The sequence below is a fragment of the Pagrus major genome, chromosome 5 (assembly GCF_040436345.1).
Source record: "Pagrus major chromosome 5, Pma_NU_1.0".
In the NCBI taxonomy this organism is placed as follows: domain Eukaryota; kingdom Metazoa; phylum Chordata; class Actinopteri; order Spariformes; family Sparidae; genus Pagrus; species Pagrus major.
Window position 1 is genome coordinate 14,000,767 of NC_133219.1, and position 27,523 is coordinate 14,028,289.

A 27,523-nucleotide genomic window follows, 5' to 3' on the forward strand; every position below is an offset into this window, starting at 1 on the left:
AGGAGATGTGTACGATTGGAAAAACTGTAAGGCTTATTTTGAGAAAGTAGAATGGCCAACACAATGATGCATGGAGATTTGGAAACCAAAGACTAGACTACAAAGTTTTGACTCCACTTTTATTATTTGCTAATCATCTTCTACTATTGCTACAATTTCATGTTGTGATTTATGATGTCTCTTCTCTACTTTCTGAAGAATTGTACTCAACTCATCGACACCACTTGTCTAAAGGTTGAGTTTGGAGAAGTGGATTTTATCAGAATTAATTTTTCCATATAAGACATAGGGATTGTATTGCATTTGTTGATCTTAATTCATCCATCTCATTTTGCCCATTCTCCACCTGTCAGTAGATCACAAACTTCTTATCAGACCGGAGGTAGCAGTTGAGGCGAGGTTTGAGGTTTGAGGTTTGAGGAGAATCTCATCTAGCACCGGCACAATCAGCACTGGTGTCCTCCAGGGCCTTGTGCTCTCCCGACTGCTCTATTCCACACTAATGTCTGCACCTCAGGAGATCCGTCTGTTAAACTCCTGAAGTTTGCAGATTACCCAACTGTCATCATCGGCCTCATCTGGGTAGGAGATGAGCGCGCATACAGATGGAAGGTTAAACTGCTGGCCCTCTGATCCGTGCATATACACACCTGGCTTAAATCACTTTGAATCTAGAAACACTGTTTAATAATTACCTACGTGTCATGTCCTGTGGAAGGAACTCTCTGGTGATTCAGTGTTGCACTTCCATAACATTTGGGGAATCTCAAGAGACAGATATAAAAACTGAATGGTCAAAATATCCTGACTTTAGGTCCTAAACACTGGATCCTACATTTCCCATAATGCAACACTGTATCTCTTTTTTGTTAGACCCTCTGTGCCTTGGTAAACACACACCCTATTCCCTCCAGCTGGTATTTGCATCTTTAGGTTTTACAGTAAATTTGTAGTCTCCAAGCTCAGACTGAAAAACGCTAACCCTGATGACATCACTATGACATCATCAAGGTTATTGTCTCTGACTTCACAAGAGCACCTCCAGAGCTACAGAAAACATTACACAGCTGTTTTCACAGGCTGTGTATTACTTCCGAATAAACAGAAAATCAATAATGTGTAATATTTGTGGACAAACGAACTCACACACCTCAAGTATATCTCTATTTTTATTTGTGTATATATACACATATAAAAAATAAGGACATATGTACAATGATAATAAATATCAACATGTTTGTACAAGGGAAATAAGTTACTTAACATATTTTAAAAACAAACAAAAGATCAATAACAGACGAGCAAAAATGGGGCAAAAATAAAATCCTAGTGATAATAGAATAATCCAAATAATGCGGGAAAAAAAACAAACAGCAGAACTTAAAGCCTTGTGTGAGAGAAAATATTATTAGCAAACAAATGCAGAAGAACTGAAAAAATGCACATAAAGTACATTACACATGCATTTTTTTCAAGGTTTAGACTTGTTTTCCTTTATTTTATTTTTTTAGCAACATGTTATGTTAACAAAAGCCAAATTGTAAAAGGGAAATATATTAAGACATAACCGAGTACCAGTGTAAAGAGCTAAAATGTTTTAGCTAACTGCTTCAGGGGATCTAATAATATCAAGTGGACACATTCCATTAATGATCTGCTTTGAATCGCAGATACTTATTTGGTTTTAAGGGGCTAATACATTAAATTATGTATACAATTTTGGTACATTATTCAGCCTTTCATGAAGGTAGGGGATAAAGAATTGAGCCCAGCAGATCACTACTGACATATAAACAGGAAGCAAACAGGAAGTCCATCAGCCGCAAGCCATTTTCATGTTTTGCTTGAGGGAAAATTTAGCTGCAGATAAAATATGCAGAAAGGTTGCAGGCATCAGCTCAGTGTAGCAAAGTGGACGGACTGCTGAGACTTAAATATCGATCTGGAATCAAACAAAATTAATTTAAGCATTTCAACAAGAACAAAAGCAACTGCAGTCTACTTTGGCTTATCCAAAAGGTGAAGAGGCACAGAAAAAGTAAACATGTTGAAACGCAGCCATGAATTCCTGTACAACCCTTGAACCATAAAATCAGACATATTTTCGTTTTTTTTTTCCAAAGAGAGCATTAGAGTTCCACAATATCAGTGTCTGTAAAAGTCCAAAAATGACCGATCAAAATGATGCACTTGTACAAGGATGATCATATCAAAGATGGACAGTCCACTTGCAGAGGATCATGCAACACTAGGATGGAGTGCTGATGGCTGAGTACCTCTTCAACCTTGGGATCGTTTTGATATTCTACATCTCTCTCAGCACTCTGTACACAGTGGGGGAAAAACAAGGTATTTTTGTCCTCCCCTTCCTTCTTGCTGTGCTCCTCTGGTCCCGACAGACACGTCCCAAAAAAAACAAAAGCCAACCCTGATGGACAAAGCACAGAAAGAGGACAAAATAACGCAAAGTTAGTAACAGCAAACATATGCAGTGCTCGCTGTATTTCAAAGTTTCCTTGAAATTAGTTTAGAAAGTAGGTTATATTTTTTTAGGACATCATTACATGATCGTTGAACACATCACATTTTGGGTGGATCGGCCTGTCGGCGATTTAGATGTTTTAGTCTGGCACTTCAATAAACCCTGCTGAATCATTCTGTCTGACTAGAGAAATAGATTAGGTAATTAATAAGGGTATATGAGACTTTCTAGCAAATGTAAAACTATTATGTAGTAATATCTGTCAGTTTTGACTAGAGGATTGGTATGAAAAAGTCCCATATACTGTCTGAAGCATTTTTTCTGAACAGAAGTTTCAGTCTGACAGAGGTCTTCCTTAGGTCAACTTATTTTGATCATTGTCAGATTGAAACACTTTTTCTTTAATAAAATGTTCTAGTCACAGGCTTTAGGCAGTGCGGATCCTTTTTCTTATCTTTTGCCATGAAGCTTCTGATGCACCTGTCCCTCCCCCGACTTTAATAAAAGTGTGCACAAGGACAAGCTTTTGATGAGAAGGAGACTGATTAAATGGTGCAGAACATAATGATGTAATAAGACTATGTTTTTACATCCACTCTCTTGGCTCTGTGAGGCTGCACTTAGGCACAGAAGTGCTTGAGCTAAATGCTAACGTCGACTTAAGGATACAGCATTCAGATTCATAAACCAGGCTACATTAGCATTTCATTTTTTAAGCCTTTCGTCAATATACTGTTATAGATTAGTAACACTTCATATATAAGAAGAGTGCTGTAGCTTTCTGCCAGCTACAGAAACCTACATTGTACTGCCAGCTCTTCTCATCGAATCAAATTCAAACAGCTGCAAACATTGGCTGATGTTACTGTGGATAGCTAGCAAACATCAGCTAACTGCTAACTAACATAAGAACGACCCGTAAATCAGTGTAGCAGAAATGAAGACTGGTGATGATTAGAAATGTGTTCTACGTTAATTTGTGGTATGATATAGGCCTATTTGAGGGGATAAATAATATTTTTTCTATGATGTGGGGGTCATGTCCTCCCTGTCCCCCCTGGGATTTATGCCAATGGATGTGGGGCGTACATGCCAGAGAATTCTTGCCAGGGAACATTGACTTTGAGATTGAGATTCACAATTTGTGGTTTTGATTAAACCAACAATATATGAGAGTTATTTGGCTTTTTTTACCTTTGTTTTCCCCTGCTTTCAGTTTTTATGCTAGTTTAGCGTTTAAGTGTCTCGTGGCTGCAGCATCATATTTAACAGACAGACGTGAGAGCTGTATCGATCTCATCTAATTCTCAGCAAGAAAGCAAATAAGCAAATTAGCCTAAACACTGAATTATTCCTTTGACTGATAAGTTGAGCTTTAGAGACGGCCAGATAAGCCAGATAAATAACCGGAATAATTCTTAACACTACACTGAGCAGCCAAAAACCAAATTGGAAATCGTTACAGGCTTAGGACTTTGCTTAAATCTGTTTGCTTGATTTTAATTAAGTGGAACAATACCTTTCTCTGGTTCATGGCTGCTTCCCGCCTGGAGCCAGCAGTTTGTCAGCACGGCAGCATTCAGTCTGTCTGTCGGTCCATTCATTCATCTACACTGTGTATGTGTCTTCTTTTAATGATGGTGTGTTTTACAGTGCTCTTCCTCTGTATAAGTCCACAGTAGCCCTGGGTCAGTCTCTGGGCGTCGGTAAGAATGAGGGGTTCCATGGGGCGTTAGAAACACACTGCAGTCCAGGATGGTTGGCATTCAGAGGACTGCGAGTGTGTAAGAGTGTGTGTGTGGGAGGGGTAGTTTCCTTCTTGGCAGTGCAAGTTACCACCCTCACCAAACACATAAGATATAAAGCACTTATTGAGACATCCACAGCGGTCGCAACAGTTAGGGTTCAACTACATTCTCCGTGCCTAATGTCTTCACGTCAGCTTCAATTTGGAATTAAGTGTGCAGTTATTGTTCCGCCGCTAAGAGCTGAATGCAAATAGCCTTCTCTTTCTGAAGAGAAGAACAAACATCCAAAAGAGCTTAAACAAAACACGCATCTGTTACACACTCTGACTCTAATAAATGTCGTTTGGAGTGCACTTGTAGTATATTGGACTTGAAGGTGCGTTTGAAGGTCACCGTGCAGGGCTGAGCGAGGAATGTAAGCGCTTGCCCTCGCATTTTCATTCACAGAGGAGAGCCGTTAGTCACTTGATAACTGTTTGAACACTGCTGTAGTCCGTAAGACATAGAAAAAGAACAACAAGAAAATGTCTTAATTCAAACCAACCATCACAACAAATTAAAGTAGAAGGGATCAAGGACTTTCTCCGGGGTAAATACAACATGGGGGAAAAAAAATACCAATTGAGCAGAGAAAGTCTTGAGAGATTGTCCTTCATTCAAAAAACCCCCTTGCGTCTTTCACTCCAATTCACTTCATTTTCCATTTAATTTCCTCTCTCTTTGTCTCTCGCTCTCTCTCCTCTCCTCTCGGTCCCACGTACAGCTCCTGCTACGGGGATGTGATTGTCGTCTTGCTTCGAGATTAATTAGTCTTCTTATACTGCTCTCACACTCTTGGCTCACAAATACAAAAAGGGAAGACGCGCTTCCAGTTTTTAAGTGCAGTAAGCTGAAAAAAAGTCTCAAAGGAACACAAGGACAGAGAGTTCGTATTTCCAGTCAGTTGCGTTTGCCGTTCGTCAACTGGTTTCAGCGCGAGGGCTAAAAGCCTCGCTTGGTCCACTCAACGTAAAAGAAATGTGCCCTTCCGAAAACATGTAACGCCCTTTGTTTCACTTCCATGCTTGAGGTGGTTTCTCCTCTGCGTTCAGCCTTTTTAAATACACAATTTACACAAGTGGCAATTGCACAGTGGAGGAAGAAGAAGCCACAATCATGACTGCATGTTGCCCAAAACACAATAATAATAGAAGTGCATGTTGGCGAACATGTTGTATGAGTGTGTGTATTTGACATGCTGTGTGCTATAAATGTCTACAGTGAGCCAAACAGGCATTGGCAGAGCGCGAGAGAGAGAGAGAGAGCATGGGGAAGTGACAGCGTGTCACTGTAAGAGAGAGAGCAGGCATCCTCAAAAGGAGGGAGGTAGGTTGGTTGTTTTTGTTTTTCCAACTCAGGGAATGGAGACTGAGGAGGATAGGCCTAGACGGACGACTCCTCTGGGTTGGCGTCAGGCAGCACGCTCCTCTGCTGCAGGGTGCGTCTCAGCTCTTCCTTGAAGGGGCTGGAGTAGTCGTTCCCGCCCATGCCCAGGCCTCCGAGCCCGCCGCCCCCAGCGCCAGCCCCGCTAGCCCTCTCCTCCCCTGCTGTGCTCAGGTTGAGGCGGATGTAGCCATTGCTACCGGAGCCTCGGATATTGGTGAGGCTGAGACGACTGGGGGAGTGGATGGGCTGGCCGGGAATGGCGCTGGGCGACGCCGTGCTGCTGACACTGGTGGGCCCCAGGGCGTGACCGGGAACGATCTTCAGCGAGCCGTCTGAGTAGTAGTAGTTGGCGCCTGTCTCCCAGAAACGGTCCTCATCTGTGGGCATCTTGCTGGGCACAAACGTGGGCGGCTCCTTGGGCAGGGTGATGGGGTAGACCAGAGTGCTCTCAAGAGGCTTCATATCGGCTCCCTTGCCCAGCGCCAGCTTGAGCCTCCTGCGAAGGTAAAGAGCTGCCACGAGGAGGAGCAGGCACGCCGCTCCGAGGGTGATGACCAGCACCCAGAAGAGCCCCATGCTGCTGTCCGGAGCCCGGGCCTCCATGAATACCGGAGCGCTGGCTACTACAGCCACCTGGTAGCGCTCTGTCTGAAACTTGACCCCCTGCTCCTCAGAGTAGCAGATGTAGCGCCCAGCTTGCATCTGGCCCGCTTCAGGAACGACGAGGGCCTTGAGGGTCCGGTCGAAGCGCGGCCCTCCTGCTTCAGGGTCACCCAGCTGGAGCTCACGGTCGTTGAAAAACCAGCAGGGTTGAGCCAGGTTGGAGACGAGCTGGCAAGGCAGGACCATGTCAGAGCCCACCACTACTGTTACATTCCTCAGACGGGAGTGCTCTGCAGAGGAAGAGGAGGAGGAGTAGAAAAGAGAGGGGGTTATAGAATCATCCATAATAATTCCAATTCATTTTCTACAGCAGCCAGCGCTCCACTTAATTCAATTTATTCAAGTCAGTGCAAATGTATTCACTCAGTCCAGCTCCAAGTCCATTCTCTTGGACTTACTCCTGTGGTTACACTCAATCCCCACAAGGGGCCACTACTGAGGTGTGGGCACATACTCACCAGGGTTGGGGATGGAGACGGGCTTATCGAACTTGGCTTTTCCCCGGCTGAACCTTTCCAGCATGAGGTCCTGTGACAGGGAGGAGGTGGAGCTGGAGGGGAAAGGGCAGAGAGCAGAGCGGAACATTAATAATGGCCTCTCACTAGAACTGAGGGACACAGAGTACCACAAACAACAATGGATCCAATGTGCGTGTGCAATCTGTTGTGTAATAGTAATGATACTCAAAATAACCAGCAGCTATAGAGATTTTATTAAAAAAGCACTATGTAGTTTTGGAGAAGAAATTCAAATTAAGAATTTTAATATTTACAATATAAATGAGGTAATAATACAATTATTGTTTTCATAACTGAATAAACAAGCTGTTCTCAGAGAAAAATAAGGTCCCCAGAACACTGTTTGAAGCTAGAAAGGTGGCAGGGTCCGCCAAATATAAACAAAGTATGAAATTGTGTTGTCCTTTAAGGTCACTTTATTCAGCCATTAAAACAAAGATTTGTTTATTTAGTTTGTAAAGGAATAAAAAAAGTGTGCACCTTTAAAATAAATGTACACTTCAACATTTCAACATTTTAGCTACAAATAACCCGTAAATGTCTTAAATAGACAATTGCACATTAGTATAATAAAAGGCTGGTCTTTAATTATAACATAGATGCTGTAAAAGTTCAGGGTGCCCTCTGACTTGTTTCACAAGGATAACCAGTGAAATCACAGCATGCAAAGCAGGAGGATGTTATGCAACAGCTGCAGAGTGAAAGTCTGTAAAACCTGCACTTCACTCCTGAGGAGCTGCTTATATCCAGCCAAAAGACTTTGATTAGTATGGGTGTCAATATAGAGCTTAAGGGGTGCATAATATCTTAATAGTGTCTCAGAGACTTTTCCAATATATGCAGTCTGCAGCTTCTTTTAAAATATCAATGCCAAGACTTAAAAAAGCAATATCAGTGTCTATGTAGTGTCTAGTATGAATGCATGGGTGCACATAGGTACTCCTCTCACCCGCGGTGGAGGTCGATGCGGACACAAGCCCGGCCCTCGCCGTCCCAGGCGCAGTAGGGGTCCCGGGCGAGCAGACAGTCTTGCAGAGACTGATAGCGGCTGCAGTTGGCCAAGGGCAGCTGGAGAACCTCTAAGCGAGAGCCGATGTAGACGTACTTCTGCAAAGAAACAAAGAGAGATGAAGAAGACAGAGAAAGAGGAAGACAAAGAACAGGTCCAGTCGTCACCCAGAGACAGAAACCAGAGAGAGATGAAAAACAAGAAGGAAGATAAACAGAGGGAGACAGGGAGAGTGACTCAGTTAGGAGTTAGAGGAGATAATGGGATAATCACTCTCAATTACAATAACATTCACCCCCCCGACCCTCGTCCAATCCAATCTGGGTTGCGCTCTTTTCGCAAAAGCTGTTATAAAATGTCTGGTCGCGGCTAAGCCAGCATTAATGAGATAAGCAGTGGGTTTTAGGGCTTGGAACGCCCCGTCAGAAATGCATCGATTGGGGGACATGCCATTGTAGAGCCATGGGGACACGGCTGGAGTCAACACACAGGCTCAGCTGACAGGCCAGGAGATTGAGAAAACAACAGGGGCAGAGGTTCAATTCCCTGCTGCGGTGAAGGATTGTAATTACTGTTATTGTGAGGACGCTTTTGGATTCATGAGACGACACTTGATCTGAAAAAGGGCAGAGTTGATAAAAACATCTGCTGAGTGGCACCGGGCCAATGGCACCGTGCTGACTGTCTGTCTGCTGTCAATGGATCTATGATTGTAAGTGTCAGCAATAGACAAAGTCCTGCTGCCGTCTCTGAATACTAATGAACAAGTGATGCAACAGCAAAGCAAGCTAATGGAACCAGAGCTACAATTTCGAGGGATGTGATCAGATGAAGTACAGAACCTCAAGATGTGCTGGCCAGGCAGGAGATCACCAACACAACAAAGAAAGTTTGAACAGCTTTTCCCCTGAGAGACCATTAAGATTTCTCATCTCTCTTAAAGACAGAAAACACTATAGCTAGCAGTCCATGACGACAGTATGCACATGGTTAGACTCTACTACACTGCAGGAGCAGCTGGAAGCTTAAACTCAAATGATCAAATAAAAAGAAGAGGAGCTACTTTCTCCTTATTAAAATGCCTTCTGCCTCAATTTGTAGTATTGAGCCAGGTTTGTTTACGTGTTCTCAGTCTAGTATCCAGACAGAGATTAATCAACTGAAATGCCTTCATGAATTTAATACATTTAGAGACAGTCGTATCTGTCTTGAAAATTTTAGTCTCCATTTAGAACTAATGGAAGTCATGTGTCTTAAATGAGTACAGTACCGATTTATACCCCCTTACACAGACTTTTCAGACATCAGGATTGGCAGGGGTGCATCTGACATTTTCTGAAACTGACTATGTGACTTTGGGCAGCTGTGCGTTTAAATCTCTCAAGCTCTCTTTTTCATTTTTCTCTTTAAACAGGAATGTTGTAGTTCATGGTCGGCATCTTAACCCCTCTGCGATGGAGCGCTCTCACAGACAGCTGAGTGGTTATTCCTATTTTTCCCCTTTTGAGATGGTCAACATAAATGAACCAAAGGCTCATATCGTTTTGTTACTTGTTTTTATCTAGCCACAAAAATACAGTATGCATCTTTTCATTAGACTTTTTTTAACTCCATGCCCCCAATTTGTAATGTGGACTTTCCATTAAAAATGTCTGATCTCCAAAAAAAGATTCAAGCTAACCTTGGTGACACCATCGAAAGATACTTTCTCAGACTTAACAAAACTCCTCCAGAGCCGCTGAAGACATTATAAAACTGTTTTCACAGGCTGAGAATACAATTCCCCTCGGAAAACCAATTCTTTGAAATAGCTGAGAGACATCCTATTCCCCCTTCCTTACCTTGGAGTGGGAGATGGTCAGGCTGTCCACTGGCTGGCCTGTCTCAAACAGCTGGATCTCCTCTATCACGTGGGCCTCCGAGCCCAGAATCACCACCCTTTGCAGCCAGCCCTCCGCTGTAGAGCACAACAGAGGAAAGAAGATTCAGCTCAGCTCACTTCTAGTCAAACTTAAAGTTCATTTCAGTGTAATAGACTTTCTTTGTCTCCTGCATGCATAGAAAATATCAGATAGCTTCACACACACTTTGACAGCAGACCAGCTCATTTAAATACCATTGATATGACGTTAAAATATTTACACGCACACACCTGTGACTCCACACCAGTTCATTTGAATAATAAAGATGTGACATCACACATTTACCCACGCACCTGTGACTGCATATCAGTCAATTAAATATTAATGATGTGTAAACAAACACCTGTGACGGCGCAGTATTTTACTTTAATATTGATGACGCGCTCAAACACTCACAGACTCACACCTGCGACTGCATAGACGTTCATTCAAATATTAATGGTGAGAGATCATAATATACAAACACTCTCCTTTGATGCCAAGACAGTTGATTTAAATATTGAAACGCAAGCTGAAAATCCTCATGTAGGCAAGCGAACGCATTCTTTAGCAGCTGTTCACAAAAAAAAATGTACTGACTGTGTGTTTTGCTTTGAGTTTTTGGTTTAGTTATTTCCTGTTTTATTTTGCAGTTCTCTCCTCGTGACAGTCCCTGTCTATTCAAACCTGTTTTTCTCTTACTCGTTGTCAGTTGGTCTGTTTTCGTCATGCGTCTACGATGTTCCTGTTCAGTTTTTCCATATCAGTCCTGCATTCTATGTCCCGAAGACATGTTTTGCTCCTTGTGTTCACAGCTCTTCATTGGTTTGAACGTAATTTAGTTCTTTTGTATTTGTCTTTCTTTTTTTTTTACTTTCCCAGCTGCTCTGTTGACTGCATTCTGCAGAAATGAACCTAAGGCAATGGCTCCGTTAGGATTCAATGCTTAATTCAGACGTGTCATGGCAGAAAAAGCACAGGTGAAACTAATAACCTCAATGATATTTGGGGAGAACCAGCCTGCAAACACAGTCCCTGGAACTGGAGCAGACTGCGGCCTTAATTATTGTTATTAATTACACCTGTGCTTCCTGTTATGTCGAAAAATGTCTGCTGTGAAAAAGGTTGAGGAAGGTCAAGAAGGATGTGCTCTCCACAGCAAAAGTAAGATGATAAATGATACAGCACATTCACACACTGTAGCTACAGAGTCATCAGGTTGTCTGCAACTTTCATCAACTTCAATTTGTGAAACTTTAACGCCAGCTGCACCAAAATTTCATGCTACTCTGCAACTCAGAACGACAGAAAATGAAACAGAAAACAACCTCTCCTGCTGCCAGAAAGTACAGCTGCATTGCTGAGTCGGGTCCAGCACAGCGAGTAACTATCTGAAGGTGAATTTAAAAGAGTCCAGATGCTGTTCCTGGCCTTATAAGACCTCCGGTATTGGTAATATTATCAGAGACATTTGAAGAGGTTTTCGAGCGGTGTGTGGGGAGCTGATGCTGGAGGAGGAGGAAGAGGAGATCCTCTGCTCCTTTCATGTAGGGCATTGTGAACAAGTTTAGATCCCCTGTGATGAAAGGTGTTTCAGGCACAGCTGGTGGGGTGACCTTGATGTGTGTGTGTGTGTGCGTATGGATGGAACAGTGTTGCGTGCTGACACGAGCTTTCTTGTGTGGTCCTCTTGATTAAGAGACTGTCACGGATAATATGAAAAGCTAACCCGGTAGCTAACTGGAGGCTTGATAGATGGAAATACATGTACACACACACACACACACACACACACGTACACACATACACACACACAGACACACACACACACACAGCAAGCAGCAGGCATATCATCACACTCGCTTCTCGCGGCGTCAGGGACCGGTGTCGGCTAATCCCTCAATCCTGTAGCCGTTTTTTTTTCTTCTGAAAAACAGTCTCGACAAGCGCCCCCTCTCTCTCTTTTCACATCAGCTGTCGCTATGCTGCAGCTAATCAAGCCCGCAGCCCAATTGGCACTATGAGCGCACGTCTGCCAAGGGCCCTGTTGAGTTTGTGCTGTGAAGCACGACAAGCGGGGATGACTGCACTTGGCTCGGCGAGTGTGAGCGTGCGTATCGCTCTGTGTGTCTGCATATATCAGTTTGTGAGTGTTACTCATGTGTGTGAGCACGTGTGTGTCGTTGTGTCCATGTGTGTGTCCGGGCTGGCCTCCCCCTGCTTGCCAGCAGAGAAGCCCTGGGTTCGCTGTTGTCACACTGTCAGCTGCCACAGTCACTCCGCCGCTGCAGTGATCTGAATGGTAAGTAGATGGGTCCCTCTTCATTCATGAGATGGGCTGCATTCAAATTCACATTCCCTGGAATCCACTGTCAGATCTGTGTTATTCAAGATTAAGGCTCTGGGAAGGCCGGCTGACTTCAGATTTGTGCCAGAACAGGACACCTGCATACGGGCCCGATAGCTACTGACTGGAGATATTAATTAAGTCGCGCATACGTAGACATTTCCTTTGATGCATGAAGATGGATCTCGGCATGCAAATCAAGCGCTTAATTGAAACCCAGCTGAAGTCAGGCCAGATGGCATGTTGTTTTGTGCCACCATACCTAATGCCAGTACCTGTCCCTGACTGCTGCCACGGCCTGCGAGCTCTCATCTCTTCAACAAATACTTCCCTCAACACACACACAGACACCAACACACACTCTCCCACAGTGGGGGAACAGGGGGATATGAAGAAAGACTGTGTACCTTGGATGTGTTTTCACTGCTGTATTGAGAACACTGTACTACAGAATAACACGTACCGTATACTGTATAATGCAATCTGAACCTGTTAAATAATCAATAGCTTAGCTTGTAAGGGATAATTTACTTATCGGCACTGTCATAAAGGTAATGATGAAAGGCCATTGTCACTTTTAAAGCTGATGAGTGTGGTGTCAATTTGACCCCAAAACCTACCAGAAAATGCTTAATTATTATTATCATAAAGGATTAATTAAGTGTGCTCGCTTACTTTGAACATTGCAAGTGCTGACACTGCAGAACTTGAAGTTGAGAGCTTCAAGCAATTAAAATCAGTTGAACTTGACTCTCAAAGCATCTACACTGTTAAGCTAAAGCATGAGTTGGTATGTACACGCAAGTTGAAATGTAAACACTGGAAGCAGTCGAACTGTCAGTTGAAGCATAAGAGACAAAAGCAAGTAAAATATCAGTTAAACTGTTTGAAAGCAATGGAAATTTCAGTTAGACTTGAAGCACCGGTAATAGTCAAAGTGTGTGCATTGTGAAAAGTGTCACTTGGCACGCTTGCTGCAGTGCACATACATACAAAAAGTGTGAGAAGGTCTGAAAAGAGCATTACACTTGTGATGCGATTACTGAAAAAACATGCAAGATATGTAAAGGCTGAATTAATATGATTATGTACAATGGATGGTAACTGGTTTAAAGCTTAAATAAGGTAGCACCTGAAAAGTATTTTTTATTATTGTGGTAACACTTTACAATAAAGTACACAAAAATGTGAGGAGTTAATAAGGAACGAGTGAAGAATTAATCAGGAACGACTTGGTAATTAATGAATCATTGACGAGTAATACGTGAATAGCTGTGATAAGCTATACGTTACTACAGAACATAACAGGAGATACTATATTAATTAATCATTAGGTAATGATCAGTTCATGAATATCTGAGTCAACTTACTAACCACTGTCTTCATGAGTTGTTCCTGAGTGACTACGAACCAGCTGCTGATTGACACAAACTACTGAATACTCATTAATTACTAATTACTTAATCATTGGCTACTCTTTTCGTTCACCTTCAAGTAAAGTGACACATAATGCTTAGTAGTTACAAGTATCAAGTTTCACTTTATTTGTTGTTGCACAAAGAGTAGCTAATGATTACTTAAGTAGTAATTAATGAGTCGTCTCAACTAAACAACACATAAAGGAAGTGGTCAGTATGTCGATTCTGTAGTAACTCATCATTATCTACTATCTAGTCTTTGAATCGCAGTTATTTAGGAATTACTCATTCATATTCATTGATTATGAAGTAGCTCCTGATTCAGTCTTCACTCCTTCCTTATTGACTACTGGCATTTTTGTGTATCTTACTGTAAACGCACTTTTCAGATTTTTTTTGTAGTTTTTCAATAATGACCATTTTTGCGGAGCCCTCATGTAGTTCGTACCTGTGCCGATGAAGAGCATGTTGTACGATCGCTGGTCCAAGGCGTTCACCCGATCCACCGCCAGCCTCGTGAAGTTGACACCCTTGGTGAGCAGCAGGGGGCGAGCAAGAGCTTTGTCGTCCATCAGCGGGTGCTTCTTGGCAAAGTTCAGCGTGGCGTCAGGCAGCTGCAGAGAGCTGTTGTAGCCGTTCTCCCTGTCAGAGTTGGTTATACACTGCAGCACAGACAGAGGGCGGAGAGACAGGGGAGGGAAACGGAGGACGGAAAGGAACGGAGGAAAGGATGAAGGGAAGAGTGAGAGGGCCAAGAGGGAGAAGGAGGAAGAGGAGGAAACTTCTTAGCTGCAGCTGGCACAGGTTGGCATGGCTGGTTGGCTTGGAGATGACTGCTCACCCTCCCTCTCTCCTTCCCCTTCTCTCCTATTCTCCATCTTTCTTTCACTCTGACTCTCACCTCCGCCTGCATCACACCCCTTCCTCTGCTTCCTTTCCTTTCGTCCTGGATCATTACGTTCTTAGCTTTTTGTGTCGTGCCAACTTTTGCTCTTTCCCCCTCGCTACAGTACACCACGCCACCCATTTCTACTTCCCCTTCTTGCTCTCTCATTACCCCTCCTCTGCCCACTCATATTTCCTTTTGTGATGCAGAAGTTGACCAAAAAACAGGTGCACGAAGTCGCCAAACTGAAATAATATTCATTTCTGTCTCCCTGAAGTTGTCTGGAAATATTTGCCTTTACGAAACACCATTTATCAAACTGTATGTGTCAGTACAGGGCTTGAAACAAGTTTCTTACCGATCCAGGCCGTGGGACGGGGACGGCGCCGGTGTAGCGTCCCCACCTTTGGGATGCCTCCCTGTACTCTTTGTAGGATCCTTCAAACACTTTCTTCACTTCACTGATTGGGTACTGGCACACTGCCGAGACATCCACGTCACCCCTGAAACATGGCGACAATTAGTAATGTGCGGCAGTAAAAACTGAGAGACGGATTGCCTGTCATCATCTTGTGACTTTTCAGTTGTAAGAAGTTTCTGAATGTGAGGTACAGCGAACAGAATGGAATATGGGGAAATGTAGAAAAATATACATTTTTGTTGTCTGTTAAATTTGGAATATGATCTTAAAATGAACAAGTTTACAACAGTCAAGAAGCTTTTAAACAATTCAGTCACAATCACAGTTCAGTATTGGTAAATAATAACTCTACAGCTCAAAATGTCCTTCACTAAAATGATTATGTGTGTTGACACATCTCCACTCTTTCTGTGGCGAAGCAAAGTGATGCACAAATTGATGTACATGTAATACACTGCCTTGATAGGCCACACTGAAATCAGTCAGTTGGCGCTGCGACTCAGGAAATGCATTTCATTCAATGGTAAGGTCGGGGGTGTTGTGGGATCTTCCAACCAAATTTAAACCCCAAGTGGGGCTGAAATTAGGTATTGACGCATGACCCAGACACATTAATTCATACTTGTACTTCTCATCTCACAAATATATTTGATTCCCATGCTCAGTCAGTGGAATGAAAACATCTTTTTTTTATTTAGCTCTCCAACTGAGTCACTGACATATCGATATAAGACATATAGTCATAAATAAACTACGCTTTTCATCCGAAAAAATGAAAAACTCCTGATTGGTTTCACAGCAGGATGACATGTAATCATGAAGGAGCAAAGTTGGGGTGCATCACCACCATCCCCCTCTTGCCCCAGCAGCTCACGCTTCATGACTGATCAGATGAGAGTAATAGCGATGAGAGGAGTGAGCGTGGAGAATCAACAGATTCAGATGAAGAGTAGCGGCCCATTAGTTCACTAACTAAGGTTTAATATGTAGATTTTGATGTACATGTACAAATGTACGCTAATGTTCTGTTCCAACCAACACATTTATCAACATTTTGTTGGGTCATCTCCAGTAATTCTGTGACCAGAGTGAAGGTTTAGTTCTCATCAACCACAATTGTTGACCTTTTTGACCTTTATGATCAATGAGGACCTAACATTCAAACTCAACTATGAGTTTTCATTAGAGCCTAATGTGAAAAATGTACTACTGAAGAAATAACTTCCATTAAAGTTGTTTGCTGGAAGCCATTTTGGATTTGGGGCTCTCACAAAGTTAGTTAGGGATACTGGGATGAAATTTGCTCTTAATATTCATAAATGACAAATCCATTCGGGAAACGAACCTCCTCTTTCCAAGGTCACTGAATCGCTAGAGACGACCCAACTGGGTCTAAATGCTGTTATTTGTTCTGACAATCATGAAGATACACAGCTCCAAATGTATCTTTATAAAGAGTGTGTGCTGCTGCAGTAAACTGGGAAGAAAAGCTTGTGTCCATTAACTGAGTGCTCTTCCAGTCCGGAACAGCATTGTTAATGGCAGCAGTGCCACGGCTTTTATAAGGTGAACATCAACACCAAAGGACAGCACTGATGTCTTAGCAAGTTAAAAAGCTACCCTATTCACCAAGATTATGCCTTGAACTCTGAGTCATCATTTACATAATGTCCAATTATCTTAATGTTATCTCTATCAAAGCCAGGGGGCTTTAAGGAATCCCCGGCGAGTCACACAGAGAAAAAGGATTAAGCCTTTCTTTTTCCAGCAGCAGAAGGAACTCTGAATGAAGAAACAATGCTTGAAGTTCAAAGCTGGTTCACTTTGCGATATGGTATCTTACTGAAGAACACAAAAGACTCACATCAAAGGGCATTACCCTCAGATGGAGAGAGGCTCCAACTTTCCTCCCAAAGAAAACCTCCTGCCCTCACTCCTCTGTCTTTGTTGATAAGTAACTCATTAACACATTACAGTTGGGCTATGTAGTGGTCCAACACATGCCGGCCTTTATGCCACTAATAAAACAACAATCGTTTATCAAAACTAACTTACTATTGTCAACATCCTTTTAAATACCTACTTGTAGTTTAATTATCGCATTTAAAATAAGTTTTCTCTGTAGTTACTACAAAAGAAAAAAACAAGAAAAGTTTATTGCATCATACATTCAGTTTATCAAGCTAGAAAGAGTCAGAAACAGGAACAGTCTGTTTTGTTGATCAGTCTCACAGATGTTCAAGAGATGTTATTTACCAAAGGCCTTTAAGTGACCAATGGTGTGATGAATTTCTGCTGCCAAGAAGAAATGAATGGTCATGACACCCAAGTCTGAAGTTATAAAAAGCAATGAGTAATATTAATGATTTAATTCAACCAAATAATTGGTCTAGACTGGTGAGTCTGGCTTAAAGGGAGATGCTGTAGGTGAAAACATTTTTCATGCAATTGTGAATTTTAAGATTTGGGGCTATTTTGCTTCCATAACAGGACCAACATATACATTTAGGTGTTTAGTTCAGATGTCTGTTGTGTCTGGAAATGTTTGCAAATTGGCACATATTTATTTAGATCGAAGCATTTGCATATTTAAACATAAAATATCAGAAAACATAAAGATCTTAATGAAAGTAATTAGCTACGGAAGTTTCAGAGATCTAATAGTTACATTTTTTTACCGTATTCACAATTTTTATCTAAGAGTGTATAGAATTTTACACCACATGTCTTTTAAAGCTGTTTGTCTCTGTCTTGTCGGTGAGGTTTTTCTTGCACTCTGAGAAAGATATGTTCACTTCAGCAGCACGATCAATTTTATTCCTATCTATATTCTTAACATTCAAAGCCTGGTTTATTGAACATTTTACTCAAAACATGTTGACAGTTCATTTTTTTCAGGGTTCGAGTCCAACCTGCGGCCCTTTGCCGCATGTCAGCCCCTCTCTCTCATCCCGTTTCCTGTCATCTCTGAGCTGTCCTATCAATAAAGCCATAAAAAAGGCCCCCAAAATACTTGACTATGACTCTAATATGTCAACAAAATGAAAACAGGAATTTTAAACCTGGCTTCAATCCAAGGTTTAGATTAATATTCTAAGGTTTAATTAGGTAATGCCTCATTTTCATATTTAAAAAAATCATTATCTCAATGTAAGTAATCAGCAAGGGACGTTTCATGGAACTCATATCTTGAAACGCTGTTTTCTCAAAATGAGTTTATTTCGCAAACTCTGCCAGAAATCTCTAGACTACACCAAACTTTCTACTTTTATTCCCATCTATATTCTGAAGGTTTCCACAGAGGAGTTTTTTCATGTATCATTCATGGCCTGATTTATAGAACATTTTATTCTGAAAAACATGGCAATTCTTTTTTTCCTGGCTGTTGACAGAAGGCCGGTTTTCCCATTGATTTGAATAGATATCCAAAATACCCTCTGAAAAAACCTCTGACTATAAGATGTCAACAAAATGAAACAAGAATTTTGACTTGGCTTTATTTAAGATTTCTGTTCTGTTCTGTAAACGTAACCATGTTATTCGAACCTAAAATTCAAGGAAATTCATGATACAATACCCTGGGGTCACCTGTAGTGTCTCAAACCCGACCCAGCATGGATCAATATAGCACCAATGCAATATCGGGTTAAGTTAACTCAGTATGAATTCACCAAGTGTCAATTATATTTTTACATTACTGTTACACTACAGGATCTCAGCAGCCCTTCTGTTGGGCTGTTTTCTACCCATGGATACTGGGTGGAATTAACACCATAACACTAACACATGCTGGGGCAATTTTTAACCCAATAATTTTTAGAAAATAAATCTTTGTAAAAAGCTCAGTCTTCAGATGAACGTGTGTCCTTTGCTTTGAAGCAGGGGACCAAATTGAATCAATCTGACTCTGTTCAGCTAATGGTTTCACTATCATCTTGAACAAGTTAGAGTCCGTGTGACATTAAATCACCCATAAAACATATTCGAGCACACTTGAGTTGTATCCACTTAAAAATAACTCTCATCACTGTCAGTTTTATTGAACGCATAATTATACCGTAAATACCTAATCACATGAAGTACATAATTAGAGCCATCATATCAGCGTGACTGGCTGACCCATGATTTAATAAAAATCAGAGTATCTGACATGTTGCCAAAGTGATGTAGTGTCCTGCCCTGACAGCACATGGCACATGTCATTATTAACTCTAATTTATCTGAGGACGGAGTGAAACCGAGCTGTGTCAGAAGTCTCCTTTACACATGCTCACAGTGACTCACCACTGGGCGTGGAAGATGCCGTAGAAAGTGGTTCCCCGCCAGTCCTGGCCCGGCAGCGTGAAGACGGCCCTCAGGTTGTTGAAGGAGACGTGGCGCTCGGGTAGGGAGCACTCCAGCCGGGCTTTCTGGAAGGTGGTCCACTTCTTCTGCAGGGTCCTGGTGCCACCCAGATCCCCCTGAGAGAGGTCACATCGGGTCTTATCAATGGCTGATATGGGTTGATTATATATCAATTCTTTTGATGTTTAAAGGGTAACGCCACCAATTTTACACATTAAAGTGTGTTTACAGGTCATGCTGAGTACAACTGCACATGTGATACAGTGTATAAAGCCTTTTGTGGCTCCAGAGGAAGCTGCATGTAATCTGATAAACTTCCTTCAGTGAATGAGTTTCGTCATTTTGAAAACTGATACAGCATCGCAGTCCTATAACACTGTTAGACGCATTATGGACAGTTTATTCCACACATTCAAAACTTGGTGCATACATTAACCTGTAAACACACTGAGATGTGTCTGGCTGAACTGTTGTCACCTTGAAAAAACCTCTTCAGTAGCATTTAGACCCTGATACGTTCAAGGGCACCACTGAAATGCCAAATTATAACCGTATTCAAACATAAAATAAACATTGCATTATATAGATTGATGAAGAGTCCCTTTATAGAGCATTCTGTGGGCTCAAAAGAGACGCATCATTTCATTCTTATTATCCTCCGTGATTGCAGGTGCTGTAAAAAAGGAATTAAAAAAATGCAAATGCATATTACAGCAGCGAGATGCACACATTGTTCCTCGGCTGCAATAGTAGTATCAGCAGAACGCACTAAATTATTCACTGCTCCACTACACATCATGTGTGAGCATCTGTTTCTAATTTCGTTCAAAGAGCTTTATTGTTCATCACGGTGCAGACATTAAAGGGCACTTCCCATAAAACAGCGCATAATATATTGTACACCTAATTACACACATCTCCTCAGACTGTTAACAATCTGTCTCTGTTTTGTAGTTTGAGATGTAGCTCTGGTTGCATTTGAAACATTACACAAAACCTCCGTTGTGTTAAGGTCACTGAAATCGCACGTAAAAGAAGAACTGTAGTGTAAAGTCTCATTTAGCGCCTCTCCTCACAACCAGAAGCACCTCTGACGTCTGGCCATAATCACTGTGGTATATCAAACCTAATCAGTTACCCTAATGAGGTCATTAATTAGGCAAATGAACGCATTAATTACCAAATAAGTCTATGTCAGTGTGATTGTCTTCACAGAATACATTGTTAGTAAACTGGTGTTGAGCTGGACTCATTTGCTTGTGTTGTTGTGGTCACATTACAGCACAGGAGGAGCTTTTTCTTTGTGCTTTATTGTGCTAAAAATTGAAACAATTTATTTTAAAGCATTGTTGCTTAGTTTTCACACAATGTTTTTCTGTATGTGGACAGAACAGTGCAGTTTAGTTTACATTTGTCTCACAATTCGACGAATGCTTACAGTACGGAAGCTCAGTTTTGACAAAATGTTAACTGTCATGTGTCCTCAGGTCAAGATACCAGACTAGAGATTCTCAGACAAAGAAATTAGAAATTCTGCCTAAGTTGAAGTGAACAGCAGTACTTCCTGTGTCCCAGTTTTGGCAGCTTCCCTCCCTCGCATGAAAATCCACCTCAAAGCAGAGCCAGCATCGTTGGAACCGACTGTTATCTATGCCGTAGCTAACTCAAATGCGATTTATCAGCTTTATAGGTATATTTATTTACTTTACATACTTTTTATAGCTGTAAAACAGCTCTGCTGTTTGCCTCCTTATACTGGCATCTCCTGTTGAAGTCTGTAAGCCCAAAACTGTTAGCAACTGCTGTCTCACATTATTAAATGCTCAGAAACAGCTGCCAAAACAGCTGGAGAAAACAGAACACAGATGATTTCAAGCCGAGCTCGCATGAAACTATGATTCTGGAGTTGTAACTTATTTTGGGGCTTACAAATCAGTCCCTGTGCACTCTTTTTCTTTTTCCTTTCAGTTTTGTCATGAATAAACTCCCACACATTCATCACACAAACAGGTTCCTAATTGAATCTGCTCTGATGACCAACTGAAGCTGTTACCTTGCAGACGCGGGCCACCCTGGCCACAGTGAGCTCGGTGTCACAGTCCAGCTCCAACGCTCGCTCACTGAAGAAGAAGTAGATCTTGTCGTCGTCCCCGTCTTTACTGCCGCTGCTCTCCCTCACCAGGGCCGAGCCCACAAAGTCCGGCTCTGCACACACACACACATTCACACGCAGAAGAGTGGTATCAGAATCTGTATTTACCCACGACAGTAAAGACATACATCACAACCCAACAAAAAGACAGCCTCAGCCTGCAGGTGCGTTTTGGACTGAATCACACACACACACACACATATAGGCACACAAGCTTGACACCTCCATCTCATTCCCTGCCGCCCCTTCTCACCTCTCTATTTTCTATCATCACTCTGTCTTTCGCCTCATCTCTCCTCCAGTCATTTCTCGCTCTCTGTCTCTCGAGTGTTCACTATTAGCGGTCCATTTTGTATTTCTCACTTCCTCCCGTCCTTCCTGTCTTTCTCAGAATCCCTCTACATTCAGTCCTCATTAGGTTTTGCATGATATTTTTTTTTTTAAAAGGCAGATGTCTACGTTTCTTGACTCATGCTGCTGGAGGCTTTAAATTCAACCATTTTTTTGCAAATAAAATACAACGTCTCCCCTGATGTACTGTTCTTTTCAGTGTAAAAACCTACCGGAGCAGCATTTTAAGCCTTCACGGTACACAAGAACTCTATACTGAAACACAGTCCAATTAATTGTTTTTAGGTTGGTCGGAAGCTGCTTAAATTAAGGTGAGGCTGGCCTCATTGGTGTAGTTTTTAATAAAAGCTCTGTATCAGCATGAATAATAAACGGACACATCGGTCCAAGCCACAGCCTCATCTGTATGTTCCTCCTTCCTCCCCCTACATTCCCCATTCCTCTCACCTCTCCCCCTATCTTTTCATCGCCTATCCTAATGTCTCTTCTTTCATCGCCCATTTTCTTGCTGTGACTTCATCCTCTTCTCTCCCCTTCATTTCTCTCCAAGTGACTCACTCCCCTCTCCCCCGAAAGATAACGATCCTTCGCTGTAGCCGAGTCCCGCGCTTCATTTCCTGCAACTCATTTCTCTTTCTCTTGTTCTTTCGCATGTTTCTGGCTCTTTCTTTATGAAAGTCTGTTAAAAAGAAGCCAGCGTTATCACCCTCTGATGTGATTTATTTTATTTGAATACATTTAATTTGCCGGTCTCGCAGTGTCTTGGAAAGAAATCTGGAATCCGAACCGATGCAGAATAATACATCAGATTCATTGTGTACAAGTATGGATGAAATGGTATTTGTCCATAATTTTAACTTTTCTTCTCAGTATTATTTAAAGATAGAGGTTTACAACTGGCAGCCTGTTTAATACTTCCCAAGCACACTGGTTTGCATGAACTTCTAGTAATAGTGATAGCTGGTAGGTATCTTTGTACTGTTTGTAGCCTTTCGTATTGCCTTTACAAAGCAACACACAGAGTAAAAGTGTCAGAAATACACTAAAAAGCATGTTTATCTGCTTGAATGTGAGCTAAAAATGTTAGCATGAGTAGCAACTAGCTTAATACTACTTATTACTCGTAACTAGCAAGCTAGTCGTAAGCTACAAGTCCAAACACTATAGCGAGTGGGCTACAAGCAGTGTAGCTAGGAAGGAGCTAGCTAAAGCTACTCGCTAGCTAAAGCTCCTATGTTTTAGGCCTACATATCTTTTTTCTATTTGTTATTGTGCCTTTTCTCACCCTGCGATGTTATATGTAAACTACTATAGTCTATAACCTCTAGCCTTTTATTTACTTATTTTAGTACCTACTTTTTTCTTCTGTTCCGTTTCTTTTCATCGTCACTCAGTTTCGTCGTACACTTTGCAATTAGGGTCATTCAGATTCACTGTCCTTAAAGCCTTTTTGCTTTCTGCCACTCATTTCCACATGACGCGAAACATTGTTGATTTGTGGAATTTTTCGCACAAACTTGGTCAAATACAAACATCAGTGCTGATGAAAATTGTGAAAAAAATAAATCTATCCCTTCTTTCCCCTTCTCTTTTCCTCCCTGCCTCTTTAAGCTTGCACTTTTCCTCCTCTTTGCCTTTCTTGTGCCTCTTTTTCACTTACCATTGAGCCAGGCGGGCAAGTATTCGCTCTTCATGCTGTAGTGCTGTATGCCCAGGTTTCTCAGAATGACTGGCTCCGTACCCAGAAAGTTGTTGAGCGTTGCTGAGTACAGCTCCTTATCTGCACCAACAAAAATGCAAGCTTTAGTTGAATTCTGTTTTTCTGCCACAATTGCCTGGGCTCACAATGAGGAGAAAGGTCAGCGGTTCAGCGGGGAGACACAAAACAGAATGAGAGAATGGGTGCCTGTAGGCTCGCCGAAGCCGCTCATACTCAAGTGAATGCAGCGTGCAAACTTTGAATTGGTCTTCTGGACTCTCGGTGCAATCGTATGGCTACAAAACAGATGGGAAATGCAGCGGGAGTGGTCGGTGGAGATTTGATGGACATTTTATGCTTAGGTTGGAGCTGTAAAAACATGGCGCTGCTCACTTTAATATTCAAACCACTGAAATGGAAGAACAGCAGCTGACTGTGTGTTTGGTGTTGATATGAATGTTAATGGATAATCGTGGATTTTCTGTTTAAAATGATCCTTAAATGAACATTACATTGGTTTGGACACACTGCATTTTAAAACTTGTATTTTTGTACATTATAAATACAATTATATACAGTATGTACTCACACTATCACACACACTTTTACTCACCCACTATCAGGCCAGTATGCCCCTTGGCAGGGTCATATGGGCATTTACCCTTCCCATCTTCCGGTGCCATAGTGTTGAGGGTAAAATAGTCCGCGTTCTGCAAGCACACACGTGCAAACACACACACACAAAATGAGAAACACAGGCGGTTCGTGGTCAGTGTGTATTATGACCTACATGACACAGCTGCAAGCTCTGTCTGTCCATTACAAGAACCATGGCTTCGCCCCTCACCATGCTGTCCTATCGCATCAGCATCACATATACGCACACACACTAGAATTCACACATTCAGCTAACACAGTGTGAGATACGTTTTTTTTCCCATTGCATTTATTTTTACTTTGTCGTAGCTCGAGGTCAGACGGACAATCTCAAGTTGACACCTGTCAGAGCTGGCTCACAATAACTATTGAAAGAAAGCACACACGAACACACACACGCACGCTTACCACTAAAGTGCATTTGGGCTGGAAGGCGTACGTGCCGCAGGTGTAGAGGTGCGTGTGGTTGTAGCTCTGCAGGAAACGGATGTAGTTGAAGCACTCGGTCTGTGAAGGAGAGCGGAGGAATTGTTAGAGGTTCAATCGGTGCTGAAGCCTTTTTCAACATGAGCACTTTCAGCGTGTGCTCACACATCCTCTGAGATTTAGTTGTACTCTAATGTTCAGTATAACAGTTTAATTCACCTGAAATACCTCCAGAACCTTGATGGATAAGATGATCATTTTTTTTCAAAGGTGCACTATGAGGTTTTGGGGAAGAAATTTTAATCAGAAGAGAAAGATCTTCATCCAAGGATTTCTTTTGCCGAAGGACAACACAATTTCATACTGTTTTACTTTGTTTATATGTGGCGGACCCTGCCACCTTTCTAGCTTCAAACAGTGTTCTGGGTTTGAATTTCTTCTTCAAAACTACATAATGTTTAAAATACATGTAAATAAGTCAGCCAGTCAGCGAGAGAAAAGCCCTTTAAAGGTGCCATTTTTCTTGTACTTACAGGCGAAGACACTGAACGTAGGCAGCCTACAAGAACTACACTGTACTCTGAATTGTGTATGATGTCAGTCAAATTGTGCCCTATTGAGAACAACACTTAATAGATGATGTAGCAATGCAACTACATTATCTGATTAACCTTTAAACCAAACAAAAAAAGCGACAGATTGTTTCCATTCCAAGAATATGTGTGTAATTAACAGTATAATATATGCAGCGTTTTATGACAAGTGCCCTTTAATGTCTGCTCTGTGATGAACAATAAAGCTCTTTGAATGGAATTGGAAACAGATGCTCACACATGATGCTAGTGGAATGAATAATTCAGCGCATCCAGTTGATGTTGCCGTTGCTGGAGCAAAACAATATCTGTATCTTTCTGCTGTGATACGAGCAAAATGAGTTCTGTAAAAATTCATTTTTACAGCTCCTGCAATCAGTGAGGATAATCAGGATGAGATCTGTCTGGCAGACGGTCTCTTACAAGCCCCAACTACAACGTTACATAAAAGGACTAATCATTAAATGTAATGACAGGCAGTGTAAACACCATATGGGTATTGTTGCATAGTAAGCCAATGCCTGTTATATATAAATAACTATATGTGTTCTGCTCAACTATCCTGATCACAGGCCTTCACGCTGTATTTACAGAACAGCCCAAAACGGAGAAAAACACATCAGTTTTCAGAAGGTGAATCTTGACTACACATTAAGTTTTTATAACGCCTTGAAAACACCAGAGGGTTTTTAAAGCTCCTGTTACACTAATTCACCAACATGTTTTTTCTTCGCCATCAACTCTACTACTGAACTCCAGTGAACTTCTCGCCTTAAACCACACTAAAAGTTAGTGTTGAGCAATGACAGAAGTTTTAGCTTCATTTCCAACAGCTGTGTGTTTCTATAAAATATTAAACGAGACTGCTTGCAAATGTACGTGGTGCTCTTACTGAGAGTGGAGTATGAATCTGGGGCCAGTCTGTGTTTATAAACTTGCCAAAACTGAAGGGAAAGAACTGGATGTTCATAAACACTGACGATCAATGAGATCAGAACATATGGAACGTCATTATGAGATTTGCTAATTGTTTCTTTTATCTGATTGAAGAATGCCTCTCCGGCTGTGCTACATCATTAACAGATTTTTTTGCTGAGATTTAGATGAGAACCTTGATAGTGCTCTCTCTGTTGTCTCTCTGTTAAATGGGCAACTGCCAGCAGTCGTTAGCCTAGCATAAAGACTGGAGACAGAGGGCTAGGCACAGCTAGCCTGTCACCTCAAAGGTAAAGCTCAATAATTAGCACAGAGTAACAAAGTGTTACAGAGGCTCTGCTCTGGACTACTTCTTGGCTGGGGGCAGTGGCTTTCTGGACTGTGATGTTCCAGGAAGTCATTGTGCCGGGCTAGGAAATCACCCCGAAAAACCACGACTTGTTCTTACACTCTGGTGGACAGAGCCAGGCTAGGTGTGACCTCCTGTTTACAGTCTGTACAATAAGCTAAAATCAGCTAAACTGAGCAGCTAGCACAATACTAAAAGACAGATGAGCAGCACCACTAACAACATCAGAGCAACTGTGCTAAGTCAATTCCTACGTGCCAACCTAGCCACTAGGCATACATTATGCAAATGTGTGACTCTGTGAGGTAGTGTGATGTCACAAAGACGCAGAATTAAAGGCGAGGCTACTGATGAGGCGTTTAGAGAGCAGCGTATTCTGTGGGAGAGAGGAAATTCTCTCGGTGCAGACTTTGACCTATTAACTTTGACATAGCCAGATCTTTTACATGCACAAGTATTTTTATAAAACACCTCTAGGAGAGGGAAAAAAAAGAAAATATATATAAGATAACATATAAGGTTTCATTTAAAAAAAAAAAAAAAAGCCGATTTCACCAAATGTACTTTTATTCCCTGAATTACAACATTAACATTTTATGTTGCTTACTGAAAGATAATCATCTGTTCATTAGCAAAACCACGTTGCATCCTTCCGAAGCCTAACAGAAGAAAAAGACGTTTCTAAAACAATGACATGGAGCCACACTTGTGTTGATACAAGGTAATTACATATTAGCAACAGTGTTTGTATTTCTTTTTCTTTTTTTTAATCTTTGACTTTAATGCATTGTAATTAGTAGCCTATTATCAAACCGATAAAGCCTCAGCTTGTGTCTTATGAGTTTCTATCCGGAGCAGGAGCTCAAGACAACACACTTCCTGAATCGACCCACCTTAAAAGTTGCTGATCCTCACCCTGTCTGGGAGATGCACTGTGAGCTAATGTAATGACTGGAAGGCTTCCAGTTTGAAACCCCGCACCGACTTGACAAAATGTAATTGAGCAAAGTGAAGTGATTAATGCTGCTCTCATAAACTACTGTCTTAAAAAAATACTGCCACGGTGCTATTGAGCCCGGCAGGTAACTCCAACAACTCTGACACTGTGTCAGCTAGAATCCATGTTACCTGGTTGTTCTTCCCCTTGGCAACACACTCCCTCTTCTTATCCTGCGGAGCCGGCCAGTCAATCTGCAGA

The 27,523-nt window shown here is 41.8% G+C and overlaps 1 protein-coding gene across 1 annotated transcript in view; it reads right to left on the reverse strand.

Moving 5' to 3' along the window:
* Window positions 1–1,156: 1,156 nt before the first annotated feature.
* sema4c (sema domain, immunoglobulin domain (Ig), transmembrane domain (TM) and short cytoplasmic domain, (semaphorin) 4C) overlaps window positions 1,157–27,523 on the reverse strand; it is a 98,601-nt gene continuing 72,234 nt past the window's right edge. The window contains exons 5-17 of the mRNA XM_073467212.1: window positions 27,454–27,516; window positions 24,430–24,528; window positions 23,978–24,074; window positions 23,326–23,445; window positions 21,216–21,367; window positions 19,103–19,278; window positions 14,756–14,900; window positions 13,960–14,173; window positions 9,687–9,802; window positions 7,786–7,943; window positions 6,777–6,868; window positions 4,002–6,548; window positions 1,157–2,428 (exon numbers count right to left, since the gene is read on the reverse strand). Coding sequence (XP_073323313.1) covers window positions 5,653–6,548; window positions 6,777–6,868; window positions 7,786–7,943; window positions 9,687–9,802; window positions 13,960–14,173; window positions 14,756–14,900; window positions 19,103–19,278; window positions 21,216–21,367; window positions 23,326–23,445; window positions 23,978–24,074; window positions 24,430–24,528; window positions 27,454–27,516 — 2,328 coding nt within the window. The 3' untranslated portion in view covers window positions 1,157–2,428; window positions 4,002–5,652. The remainder of the gene's footprint in view (window positions 2,429–4,001; window positions 6,549–6,776; window positions 6,869–7,785; window positions 7,944–9,686; window positions 9,803–13,959; window positions 14,174–14,755; window positions 14,901–19,102; window positions 19,279–21,215; window positions 21,368–23,325; window positions 23,446–23,977; window positions 24,075–24,429; window positions 24,529–27,453; window positions 27,517–27,523) is intronic.